This window comes from Chiloscyllium plagiosum, chromosome 23, assembly GCF_004010195.1.
Source record: "Chiloscyllium plagiosum isolate BGI_BamShark_2017 chromosome 23, ASM401019v2, whole genome shotgun sequence".
In the NCBI taxonomy this organism is placed as follows: domain Eukaryota; kingdom Metazoa; phylum Chordata; class Chondrichthyes; order Orectolobiformes; family Hemiscylliidae; genus Chiloscyllium; species Chiloscyllium plagiosum.
Genome location: NC_057732.1, coordinates 253,300 through 267,247, shown reverse-complemented (window position 1 = coordinate 267,247; position 13,948 = coordinate 253,300). Strand labels below are relative to the sequence as shown.

At 40.3% G+C, this 13,948-nt stretch overlaps 1 protein-coding gene across 4 annotated transcripts in view; it reads right to left on the bottom strand.

Annotated features, from left to right (window-relative positions):
* The window catches only part of washc4 (WASH complex subunit 4), a 136,116-nt gene that overhangs the window by 28,696 nt on the left and 93,472 nt on the right, over positions 1-13,948 (bottom strand). For all 4 annotated transcript variants that reach the window (XM_043713266.1, XM_043713265.1, XM_043713264.1 and 1 more), the window contains 4 exons: positions 6,221-6,328; positions 5,499-5,645; positions 4,203-4,282; positions 4,012-4,117 (listed from right to left, as the gene is read on the bottom strand). In XM_043713266.1, coding sequence (XP_043569201.1) covers positions 4,012-4,117; positions 4,203-4,282; positions 5,499-5,645; positions 6,221-6,328 — 441 coding nt within the window. The remainder of the gene's footprint in view (positions 1-4,011; positions 4,118-4,202; positions 4,283-5,498; positions 5,646-6,220; positions 6,329-13,948) is intronic.

Below are 13,948 nucleotides of genomic sequence, written 5' to 3'. Positions count from 1 at the left end.
TCATTTAATTTAATCTGGAAGGTATGGTGCAAGAATTACTAATTCTGGTTACTACTACTTTGCAACTACAGGATGTGGAGATGCCACTTTTTGACAGGGATGGGCAAAGTCAGAAATCACATGACATCAGGTAATAAACCCAACAGCATCCGCACCTGGAAAGAGCATCCTCAACTGATCTGGGCTACATGTGTCTCCAGACTAACAGCGACATGACCGAGCAAGCCACTCAATTGTATTAATCGCAAGTTTCAAAATGAAACTGGATGGTCCGGGCATCAACCAGGACAGTAGCAAAAACAGTCCTTTGACTCTGCAGTCTTCCTAACTAACATCTGAGGGCTAGTGCTGTCTCACAGATTAGCAACAGCCTGACATAGTCATAGTCACAGAATCAACTCTTTCAATCTCTCAGACACCACTATCTCCATCCCTGGATAAGCCCTGTCCCACCTGCATGACAGACCCGCAACCAGAGGCAGCATAGTGATAAACTAATGGGAGACAACTGTATCATGGAACCAGGTCAAACATGAGCAATCCTGCTCATTACCAACTAGTGTCTTGTCTCAGTTGATGAATCAGTACTTGCGCATGTTGAACAACACTTGGAGAAAGCACCAAGGGTGGCAAGGGACAGAACATATGCTCGGGGGGGACTTCACTGTTTACGACAGAGAGTGGCTTCACAACAGTACTGATCAAGGTTGTGAGGTCCTAAAAGAAATAGCTGCTAGACTGGGTCTGCAGCAGATGGTGTGGGAATCAAAAGGGAAAAACTTACTTGACCTCATCCTCACTAATCCACTTGCCACAGATGTATCTGTCCATGATAGTACTGATAAGAGTGACCATTGTATAGTCCTATGGAGACAAAGTCCTGCCATCACAATGAGAATACCTTAAATTGTGTAGCATAACACTAGTGCTATGCTGGGACAGACTTGTAACAGATCTATTCACTCAAAATTGGGCATCCATGAATGTTCTGGGCCATCACATAATCTGCAACCTAATGGCCTGGCATATCCCCTGCTTCACCACTACCATCAAGCTGGTTTGACAGAGAATGTAGGAGTGTATGGCAGGAAGAGCATTAGGAATACCTAAAAATGAAGTATCAAACCGGTGAAGCTACAATACAGGACCAATCACCTAAGCTGCAAATTACAAAACTAAGCAATCCCATAACCAACAAATCTAAGCTCTGTAGTCCTACTATGTGCAATCATAAACAGTGGAGGATAACTGAAATAACTCACTGGCGGAGGAATACATTATCTGGGCCAATATGACACCAATTATTAAAGTTCATTTGAGAATGTAACTTTTAAAAACGTTTTGCGATTTACATTTGAAAGAACTAAAACCACATGGCTACTCTAAAAGATGAGAAACTTAAACAATCCAGGTCTTTTACAATATATAATTTCAGTTGCATCACATTGTAAACTTTTGCTGTAAATTCTGTGTCTTAGAAACTTATACCCCACAAGCACCTGATGAAGGAGTAGTGCTCAAAAAGCTAGTGCTTCCAATTAAACCTGTTGGACTATAATCTGGTGTCGTGTGATTTTTAACTTTGTACACCCCAGTCCAACACTGGCATCTCCAAATCACTTGAGGAGGCAGCTCCACAAATATCCCCATCCTCAATGATGGGAAAGCCCAAAAATGTCAGAGCAAAAGACAAGACTGAATCATTTCCAATAATCTTCAATCGGGTTTCCTCCAGAGATCCTCAGCATCATCGATGCCAGTATTCGGCCAATTCGATTTTTTCCACATGATATCAAGAAACGGCTGGAGACATTGGATATTGCAAAAGCAGACCAGACTGTCAGGTGCAGAGATAGTTTGTGGTTGGCCAATGAAGACTCCATGGGATGCTCATGGTAAACCCCTAGAAGGAGTGGACCTCCATGTAATGGGTGAGCAAATGCAATACTATTTGAAACAGTGAAATTTTTTTTCTGAATGTGCTTCACTCGCGGGTCAGTCACATTGCCCAGCTGAGGAAGAAACTATTGCCTCCCAATATCCACGAGTAAACCCAGGGGATTACGTGCTGGATAAAAATTTGGAAAGAAAGAAACTAGGACAATGCTAGAGCTGCCCTTTTCAAATCTTACTAACACCAACTTGTAAGAAGATTACTCCTCACCCAGGAGACGACACAACATGAAGATCTTTTTGATACTCTTTGGACTTTCTGAATTCTTTTATGTAGGTGGACATTTGATACTGAAAAAGCGACCAACTTGGGAATTGCATGCAAACACCTATTACATAAGTCATATATGTATGCTGAAAAATTGAATGTAAGTGTTGGGTTTGTACCCATGTCCACATCCAATCATTTTCCAATCAAGTTGTTAATACACCCGTGTAACTGGTTGTCATGATATGACAAAAGCAGGGGGAATGTGTGAAACAGATAGTTGCATGGCAAAGATCAAAGCACTGCTAACCTCAGCAGGACTTGACGTAGGCCAAGTCCACATAAATTCTTTAACCCCAGAAGACCTCGTCAGTTTGATTAGCTGGCTCCACATATATCCTGGGATACTAAAGAAGGACATTCCACAAAATCCTCTGAGCCCCCAACAAGGTCAAGATTATGGGATGATGTATGTGACACAAGGTTTTGGGAAGTCAATATGATAAACCTCGGAAGTAATAACACAGATCATAATTCAATGTACCAGTTTAATAGATGACTAACCTCTAGTGGTAATTATTGATAGCTATTAATAAGTTTTCTTAAGTATAAAGATTCCTGCTTTTCTCACTGGAAGCATGAACTTGAGAGAGAAACTCAGAGCTGCGAGCAACTCCCTCTCTCTTCCAAGATCAGCCATCTACATGCAGCTTCCTTGTTAATAAAGACCAATTGTTTTGTCAGAACAAGGTTTGTTGAATTTTCTGTTGAGTATTGCTGATTTTAAGCTCTCAGCTATTTTTAACCAATTTCTACCTGGGTACAATTGCAACATTTAAAAGACATTTGGATAAGTACATGAATAGGAAAGATTTAAAGGGATACAAGCCAGAAACAGGCAGGTGGGACTAGTTTAGTTTAGGATTACATTTAGCATGAATTGGTTGGACCGAAGGCTTTGTTTCTGTGCTGTATTACACTGACAGTTTTGCCATCCCTGGAACAACATTTTAAATGCTCTACTCAAATCTGTTTAAGGCTATCACAAATATTTTTTAAATAATGCTATTTTTAATGTTCAAATGTATCCTGCTGGAAGAATTTTGTACTAAAATAAGTTTCAAATTAGATTACTGTTAAATCACATTGATGAACCAGTATGTTGTATTTCAACATGACTGCATGAGATACAATAAAATGTCAAAAATCATTGAATATACATCCCAATTCAAATATGCACCCTGTACAACCATACACACAACTTTCAACATACTTGTTTGAACTCTTCATTTTTGACAGGAGAGCATTGCAGCAAGTCCAGCATATACTGCCATTCCTAACTGTCTTCAGATGTCAATGGTGTGCGTTCTTATTCTTTATTACAGTTTGATACATCTGGGTGGCTTGCAGATCACTTCAGAGGACACTTAGGAGTTAATGACAGTTATGTGGGACTGAAGTTATGTACAGGCCAAGCAAAGGAACACAGGCAGATTTCCTTTCCTAAAGGATATCAGTGGACCAGTTGGAGTTTTACATGAATCCAACAGTTTAATGTTCACTTTTACTGCTACTAGTTTTGTGTACTTATTTTAACTATAAACTTATTGTAAATGGTCAAAATGTAAAGGTGAGATGTAAACTGTCTATCTTTGGATGTTCAGTTCACTAACATAACCACTACATTACTATACCACAGTCTCTACTTTTTGATAATATCCATTTGTTAGGTTTATCGGATGCTTTACACTATGAAACAGTTAACTAATATAGATTAACACTAATCTGGTAACGCATATTCTTTCGAGCCGCCCAGTTATGCAATTATCAATATAATTTGCAGCTCTTACGTGTATTCTTGCAGAATCTACAGCGTTGTCATAAACATCATCCAAATAGATGGGGAAAATAGTTCGATGCCAGTACAGGAAGTTACAGTTGCACAGAACTTGAATCCTGCAAAAAAAATTAAAAGATTATATTTTGTTGTTTGGCCCCAAGTGTCTTGGTTACTTGAATGTATTCTTTCTGCTTTACTCACCTCTCTCTGAGCTCACTGATCAAATCCAACTTCTTCAGCACTACTTGCAACACCAGCAATTCTTCATCACGAAATGTTTTCTTCAGGGGTCAAAATGAGTAAAACAGCAGTTTGTCAGATACAGAAAGAGCGAATGCCTGCCCTTTGCAGGAATTTAAAGGTTATGGCATTCATTTTAATGCATTTCTCTGCCGAGAATTAAAAAGATGCACGTACACAAATCAGGCATGCAATTGAAACACAGTTGAACAGTTTGCTTTGCATTGAATTTATAGCGAATATCATTTGAATTTAATTCAATAATAATTGTATTTGCACAGTTGGTAAAACAAATTATAATTCTTCAATAATAATCAGTCAATAATTAGTTTTTGAAATGGCAGTCCTAGGCCTGCCTAGACACAACTTTGAACAGATCATAAAGTAAATATCTTTTGTAATTTTTAATTTATATTTTGTTAAATAATGAACACAGAAATACCCAAAACAACCAACGCCACTAATCTTTTAAGTACGATCTTGAATGAATATAAAAAGCAGATTTTGAAGGAAGGTCACTGTACCAAATCAGTAACGCTGCTTTCTCTGCATAGATGCTGCCTGACCTGCTGAGTTTTTCCAGCAATTTGTTTTTGTTCATGTAGGTTGGTAGTGCACATTAAAATTAAAGCATTGGACTATAATAGGAATGTCACAGAAGAGCAACACAAATATTGAAAGTCACTGGACAGTTTCAGGAGGCTTTATCACTCTTTAGGAACTTTCATGATGGTTAGAGGGTTAGAAATGAAGCAGAGAGAGAGATGAAAAGGAAAGACCAGGAAGCTGTTAGTACGACATGGGTCTGTAGGCTTCGGCAGTGTTTGCCAATACCAGACATCCCGAAAATGTCAACATCTGACTTAAATATGAGAAATTATGACATTTTTATTCTCAGAGTGGAGAGGAAGATCAGCAATAATTCCAAACTGACATGGGATCAAAGTCGCTCATTGCCACTCATCGCATCCTGGGCCCGCCACTTAATTCAAAAACAGATATTCACAGGAACACTATTTTTCATACTGGCAGCCAGCGCAATGTTAAATATGCACAGGTGGCCATTTTTCAATAAATGTCATTCACATGTGTTCCTAGAGCATACTGAGCATTCCCCTCGATGTCAGCAAATATAATCTATTAAGTTTCTGATCACAATCCAACTTTAAGAACGTTCACAGTGTAAAAGCTACACAAGCATTACAAAGGAACAATAATTTTATGTTTCTTATGTAAAATACAGAACATCATGCTTACCATTTGCGTTCCCACACTTAATGCAAGTGCAACTACGAGTTTACGCTCTTTAGTGCTGGGACCATTGAGAGCATTTTCAGCCAGGACTAGGGCTGACAGCACATCCAGGCGTCGCTCACTGTACTTCTTGTCAGATATTACTCTTTTCTAAAAGGAACAATATGATCAAAAATTTTCCTAACAATCGATCCTGTTCCTGAAATCTAAATCTGCAATGATAGCAAGCTAGCACCATGAGCAAAATGCCCCAGCTGGGAAACTATGTAATGTGGAGTTAATTCATTCATTCATTCATTCTTATTTTCTCACTCACTCTCTCTCTCTCTCTCACACACACACACACACACACACACACTCATTTGTTATTGATAAAGTTTCAGTTTGCTTAGGCAAAATTGTGACTGTTGTATTTTACCATAATATCTACAATTATATTTCTTAAAGTCTATGCTGGATCGCTATCATTGGAAGCTTCCGTAAATTTTCTCCCTAGTTTCCCTCCCCCATCATTCAAATGAAAAAGTGATGCTGAGTCTTTGCAAACAGTCATTAAAACCAATAATATTACAAATTTATTCAAGCATAAGATATTACTGTCTAGACTAGAAAATAGCTAAAATCAAGAAAAAAAATCCCAACATTTAGTCATTGCATAGCCCTGACAATATAACCTATAAACACAAAAATCCAGATACAGAAATTGAGAAATTGAATGTATAAACCTTAGCAACAGAAATTGAATTCAGGGCCTGATGTTGAAGATACTGAGCAATATGACACACAGAATCTGCTATAACCATTGTCCTCCTGTGGATGGTGTGTTCAATTGCCTAAAAAAAATGAGAACGATGGGCGGTTTATTGTAACAGCAATGAATCTTTTCAAAACAGATCTTGAATGCTTTAACGAGTGAAGAATTGGTGTATTGAAAAAAGCTTGTATCAAAAACATTTTGTAAAACATTTAGTTAGCTCATGGAAGATTTGTTTTAATATTAATACTGATAAGCAGCTGGAATCTTCCAGATTTCAAGTGGAAACTACAAGAACCACCAAAGCACATTTCCTGATAAATATTCTACAAAAAACTTGCATTTATACAACATCTTGAGTATACAAAATTTTCCTTATTGCTACATAGTCGCATGAAGCCAAAACCATAGATATTGAGGAATGATCAGAATCTCGGTCAGTGCCAAGTTGAATGGCATCATAAATAAGTACCGGGAGATGGAGAGGATCCGAGAAGAAACTAAAGAATGTCGGGCTGAAACAGATGAATAGTTAATGGGATCAGGAACCAATGTAGTCTTTAACGGAAGCATTTGCATCAATCTTCAGCCAGAACTATCTAATGGATTCTCCATTTCAGCTGCTTCTGGAGGTCCCCAGCACCAAATACTGGTATTCATCCAATTTGATTAACTCCACATTTTATCAAGCAACAGCTGAAGATAATGGACACCGCAAAGGTTATGGACTCTGACAACATTCTGGCAATTGCACTGTAGATGAGTTGTAGAACAAGCAGCATCCCAATCCAAACAGTACAACTACAACACCTGTCTGAAAATGTGGAAAACTACCTGAAACATTCTGTACACAAAAAGCAGGACAAATCTGACCCAGTTAAGTTCTGCTTCATAGGTCTGCTCTCAATTATCATGGAACTTATCATCAAAAATGCTATCAAGCAGCACTTGAGAAGGAATAACCTGCTCATTGATGCTTAGCTTGGATTTTGTCAAGACCATGCAGTTCCTGACTTCATTTTGGGCGGCACGGTGGCACAGTGGTTAGCACTGCTGCCTCACAGCGCCAGAGACCCGGGTTCAATTCCCGACTCAGGCGACTGACTGTGTGGAGTTTGCACGTTCTCCCCTTGTCTGCGTGGGTTTCCTCCGGGTGCTCCGGTTTCCTCCCACAGTCCAAAGATGTGCGGGTCAGGTGAATTGGCCATGCTAAATTGCCCGTAGTGTTAGGTAAAGGGGTAAATGTAGGGGTATGGGTGGGTTGCACTTCGGCGGGACTTGTTGGGCCGAAGGGCCTGTTTCCACACTGTAAGTAATCTAATCTAATCTAATTACAGATTTGATTCAAATACGGACAAAAGAGCTCACTCTTAGAGGTTAGTTGAGAACAACTGTCTTTAATTTCAAGATTGATTTGACCGAGTGCAGCATCAGGAACTCTATGAAAACTTGTCAGTTGTAATGGAAGGAAATATCTCTGCTGGTTAGAATTGTACCAGGCTCATAGGAAGATGTCTGCACTTTGTGAAGGTTAATAATCTCAATCCCAGGACATTAATGTCGACCCAATTATCTTCCGTTGTTTTATCAATGACTTTACAATTTAATAAGATCAACAGTGGGGATGTTGGCTGATGATTGCATAAGTTTCAGCGCAATCATGGTGACTCAGATACTGAATCAGTTCATGTTCACCTGCAGCAAAACCTAGGCCACATCCAAATTTGGGCTGGAGGGTGAGCATATTTGTGTCGCACATCGGTCAAGCAATCCCATCTCCAGAGAATTTAAACCGTCATCTCCTTTATGTTAAATTGCTAAATCCCTCAAAGTCATTGAGATAATCAGTGGCCAGAAAATGAACTGGAAAGCCAAACTTCAGGTCCAACAATAGGTCAAATCTTGGAATTCTGTGTCAAATAACACATTGTTTGTCTCCCCGAAGAATGTCCACCATTGACAAGGCACAAGCAAGATGGTGTATCATGGAATACCCTCCACTTGCTTGGATTAGTGCACATCCAACAACACTCGAGGAGCATGGCACCATTCAGGAGTGTCAAAGCAGCATACTTGATTGGCACCTCATTTGCAATCTTCACCACTAATGTATAGTGCTAGAGCCCCCATCTACAAGATCCACTGCAGCAACTCACCAAAGCACCTTCCAAACCCACAAGCCCATCCATCTAGAGGGCAGCAGACACAGGGAAACAACATTACCTGCAAGGTCCCCTCCAAACCATATATCATTCTGACTTGGAAATATATTGCTAACCCCACACTGTCCTTGGGTCAGAATTTAGGTAATTCCTTCCAAACAACACTGTGGGTGTTACTGTTTCCAATGTTTAAGAGGGCAGCTGATGTTAATGGCAATAACATTTTCAAAGTAATAATGAAAGGACAATAATGCTGGCTTAGTCAGCAACTTCCATATCTCAAAAATGAATGCAAAAACATTTTCGTATGTGTTAAACTCCAATTGTGAGTTTTCACATACCTATTTTTATTGCTCTTTTGAGACATTAACTATTCAGGAAATAGGACAGAATCTGATGTATTTCAGGAAACTTTTTATTCAGTAACAAAAACCAATACTGCAAACGTTATGCAGCAACTTTAGACTTCATAGCGCCAGGGGCCTAGGTTCAATTCTAGCCTTGGACGACTGGCTGTGTGGAGTTTGCACATTCTCCGTGTCTACGTGGTTCTTCTCCTGGTTCTCCAGATTCCTCCCGCAATCCAAAGATGTGCAGGTTAGGTGAATTGGCAATGTTAAATTGCCGACAGTGTTCAGGGATGTACAGGTTAGGTGCATTAGTCAGGGGAAATGTAAAGTAATAGGGTAGGGGAATGGGTTTGAATGGGATACTCTTCAGAGGGTCGGTGTGGACTTGTTGGGCTGAAGGGCCTGTTTCCACACTGTAGGGATTCTATGATTCTATGAACCTTGCTGGCTCAATGTGGGTATTGCCTCCTGATTAAACCTAGGACTCAGCTGGTATGTGGGTTGGACTCTCTCAGCAGACTGAGAAGGTACATGATTCACTGACCTATTTTCCTTGGGTCTTCTTCTCGACCAACTGGGTTTTCATTTTCTGCTCACCTCTTCTAATGCATTTCCAAATAGTGAGCCTCCAGAGGTGAAATTCATTAGCGAAATTCAGCCACTTATCAGAATCAATGTCCACCATCTTCATATATCACAGGCCAGTGTCCTTGTACAGTGGTACGGATTTCCAGGAGGTCATGACCAGTGGCCAGTTCACTATTCAGGAAGCCTTTGGGCATATGACCATCAAGCATCTGACAGACATCGTCAGGTATCATTGTACCAGTACCAAGTGGATGTTGACAAAATTAGCGCACACTGAATTGGTAATCTTATCTTGTCAAGGGGTGCCAAGGACAAATTGGAGATAGTGAAGGTGGAAATTGCTCAGCCTTTTCTTCTCCCTAATACGTATTGTCCAGATGTCATCACTTTACAGAGTGCACTAGGGAACAGGTTTAATAGTTGCTATATTCCACTCTTTTACTTAGCTTGAACTTAACAGATGCAGCTTTGGAATGCATAAGTTGACTGAGCATCAAGTGACACACTGCTGGTGATTGCGGAGCCTAGTTACACAAAGCTAACAACAATCTCCAATATCTGTGTGAATGCTAATAGGTTTAGCAACATCCCTGGCTATGGTACTCCTCTTTTGATGTTGATGGTCAAACCAAATTGTTAACAGGCATGTAAAATCTCACTATTTGTTGCTAGAGGTATTCCTTAATGTGGAACATTAATGTGGCATCATCTGCACACAGCAACTCTGAGAGGACTTGGTATCTTTGTCAGAGATTTTGGAAAATAAATGTGCAGTTTTTTATTTTCTTTGACACCCTCTGTAGATGAAATGAGGGGATATGCAGTAATTACCAAAGGATATCAGCAGTAGAACACAACCTTGCTTGAAGCTACTGCAGATCTCAAAATGTTGCTGTCACAGCTGACCCTAACCATCATTCTATCATGGAAAGAAGTCACATTGCCCACTGAAAATGTTCAGTCTGTTTATTCTAAAGTCTTCCTTGGTTCACAGAATTTATCTTATGGCAGCCAGACTAAGATCTTGACAATTGTGGATCTTCCAGTTCTGAACCTATACTGGGATTTAGAGTAAATTCATTCAGCCAGAATCCGTGTTTTAAGAGGGCAAATGGGCAAATATTTAACTTGTGATGCTCAGCCAGGAGATGGACTGGAGTTCTGCATGCAGATCTGGTCTCCACAATACAGGGAAAATGTGACTGCGCTGGAGAAAATGCAAACGCAATTTACCAGGACATTGACGAGGCTGAAACAATTCAGTTATGAAGAGAGTGGATAAGCTGGGGTTCTTTTCCTTGGAGTATAAGAGGCAGAGGGGGACCAGACTGAGATGCAAAAGTTCTGAAGGGCATAAACTAAGTAGGTAGGGAGCAATTTTTCACTTAGTACAGAGATCAATAGTCAAGGGTAAAGTTTTAAAGCGAGGAAGAGGAGTTGTGGAAGGGACAGAAGGAAAAATACCTTTCACCTAAGTTATGGGTACTGGCTTAAAAGGGTAACAGAGTCAGGAACCCTCAAGACTTTCAAGAACTATTTAGATAAACACTTGAAATGTCATGGTATAAAAAAGGTTACAAGACAAGTGCTGGTAAATGGAATTAAAATCAATGGGTCCTTGATGACCAGTTGTGCTCATGATGACTGAAAAGCCCATTTCCATGTTTTAAAAAGTTCTATGAATCTATGCATCAATACTTTTTCAATCACTGCAGTCACCTTTATGCACGCACAAGGTCACAGCTTTTGTGCCACGTGTATCAGCACCGACACTCCCTCCCACCCCCAGCAGAAATAAACAAGTGTCATGTAGCTGCTAGAGTACCAAGTTCCCAAAGTTGATGAGCTCAAGAAATGCAATATCATCAATGAAGTTCTGCTCTTAGCAAACACGCTTTGCTGAGCTCCTCCAGAGTGGGTTTCACATACAGCTCTCCAATGAAAGGCAGGCCATGGTGTCCAGAGCTTTCTCAGTGATCACCCACTAATAAGTTTCAATTCTTCTCTGGCTGCAGGAGAGATGCTAGAGGACAATCAATGTGGCATTGTAATTCAAGAAGGGAGGAAGGGATAAACCAGGAAACCATAGGCCAGTCAGTTTAAACTCAGTGGTGGAGAAACTATTGGAAGCAATGATGAGGGAAAGATTAATCAAGAAGTCGGCATGGCTTTGTTAAAGGCAGGTAATGTCTGCCCAATTTGATGGAATTTTTCAAAGAACTGACCAGGTATGCAGATGAGGGAAATTCATTTGACAGCCTACGTGGACTTCAGGAAGATCTTTGATAAGGTCCAGCATTGGAGACTGATAACAATGGTAAGAACACATGAGATTCAAAGAAATTTGGTTAACAGTATCCAGAATTGACTGAGTGGCAGAAAGCAGAATGTGATAGGCCAGGATGTTTTCGTGACTGGAAGATCATGCCCAATGGATTTCTGCAGGGATCAGTATTGGGTCTGTATAAAATCAAGTGTTATTGCTTGTGGTATATATAAATGGTTTAGACTTGAGTGCAGAAGGGTTGATCAGTAAGTTCACAAAAAATGGTGGGATGGCAAATAGTGAGGAAGATAGCCTTAGATTAAAGGAGAATATAGACAGAATACAGATGAACTGATCAATGATAAATGGAATTCAATCCAGATAAATGTAAGGTGATGCACTTGGTCAGGACAAACAAGACAATGGCATACCTGATGAGTTTGGAGGTACTGAGGATCACTTGCACTGGCCCTTAAGATACTGGGACAAGTGGATGAAGTGATTAAGACAGTTTATGGAATATTTGACTTTATTAGCTGAGGCACAGCATTTAAGAACAGGGAGGTTATTTGGAATTGTATAAAACATGGTGTCTAGGCTGAAGATTTTCAGTTATGAACAGAGATTGGCTAGATTGGAGTTGGTTACATCAAAGCAGAGATGACTGAGGGGGAAAGTAATTGAGATGTATAAAATTATGTGGCACATAGATAGGCTAGGGCAGACAAAGAATTTTTCCCTTTGGAGGAATCAATGACTGGGAGAATGGACTTAAGGTAAAAAAGGCAGTTTAAAGGGAGATGAAAAGAAACTTTTTTTCACTGATATGCTGATGGGAATCTGGAATCCAATGCCTGTAAGGATGAGAGAAAGGCAAAAACCGCATAACATGTATGCCTTGACATTGCAAGGGCCCAAAACTATGAGGCAAGTGCTGGAAAATGGAATTAGAATTGTTAGATGCTTGGTTTTGACCAGTGAAGATTCAATGGGCCAAAAAACCTTTTTCTGTGTCGGAGATGTCTTTGCCTCATTACAACTCAAGATAGTGCTCCACCCACTTACACAGCTATTTATTGCAGTTGTTGATGACCTCTCTTAAGTAGAGGTATAGAGTCATACAGCATGGAAACAGATCCTTTGGTCCAATTCATCCATGCTGACCAAGTTTCCCAACTAAACTATTGGGGCAGCACAGTGACTCAGTGGTTAGCACTGCTGCCTCACAGCGACAGGGACCCGGTTCAATTCCAGAATCAGGACAATGTCTGTGTGGAGTTTGCACATTCGTCCCGTGTCTGCATGGGTTTCCTCCCACTGTCCAAAGACAGGCAGGTTAGGTGAATTGGCCAAGCTAAATTGCCGATAGTATTGAGGGATGTCTAGGTTAGCTGCATTAGTCAGGGGAAATGTAGGGTCTGGGTGGGATAATCTTCGACGGGTGTGTGGACTTATTGGGCCAAAGGGCTTGTTTCCACATTATAGGAGTTCTAGTTCTAATTCAAACAGTTCATACAGTCCCACTTGCCTTCATTTGACACATATTTCCCCAATCTTTTCATATTCTTGTACCTGTCCAAATGTTTTTTTTAAATGCTTTAACTGTATCTGTATCTACCACTTCCTCTGGCAGACCATTCTACAAGCGAAGCATCCCTTGTGCGAAAAAGCTGCCCATCAGGTCCCTTTTAAACCTTTCTCCTCTCATCTTACAAATATGCCCCCTAGTTTTGACCTTCCCCACCCTAAGGAAGAGACCTTGGCTATTCACTTTATCTGTGCCCCTCATGATTTTATAAACCTCTATAAGGGTGACCCCTCAACATCTTACACTCCAGTGAAAAAGGCCCCAGCCTATCCAGCCTCTCCTGACAACTCAACCCCTCCAGTTCCAGGAACATTCTGGTAAATCTTTTTTGAATCCTCCCCAATTTAATAAATATAGCAGAGCATCCAGAAATGTTCATTATACTCCTCCTTTTCAATGGATCTACATTCTGTGCTGAAGGACCTGTTCCCCTTTTGATCCCAAACATGGTCCTAGCATTCAGAGAACGAATAACATCAAGATATTCTGGAAGCGTTATCAGTAAGTCACTGGTGGACCAAAAGACCACAATATATAGACACAGAATTAGGCCACTCAATCATGGCTGACATGGTTCTCAACTCCATTCTCCTGCCTTCTCCTCATAACCCTTGATCTCCTTACCTATCAAGTACACGTCGTAAACACACTCTGTCATTCAGCTTCCTCATTCTTCTGCAATAGTGAGCTCCACAGATTTACCACCCTCTGGCTGAAGACATTCTTTGTCATCTTAATTCCCTCT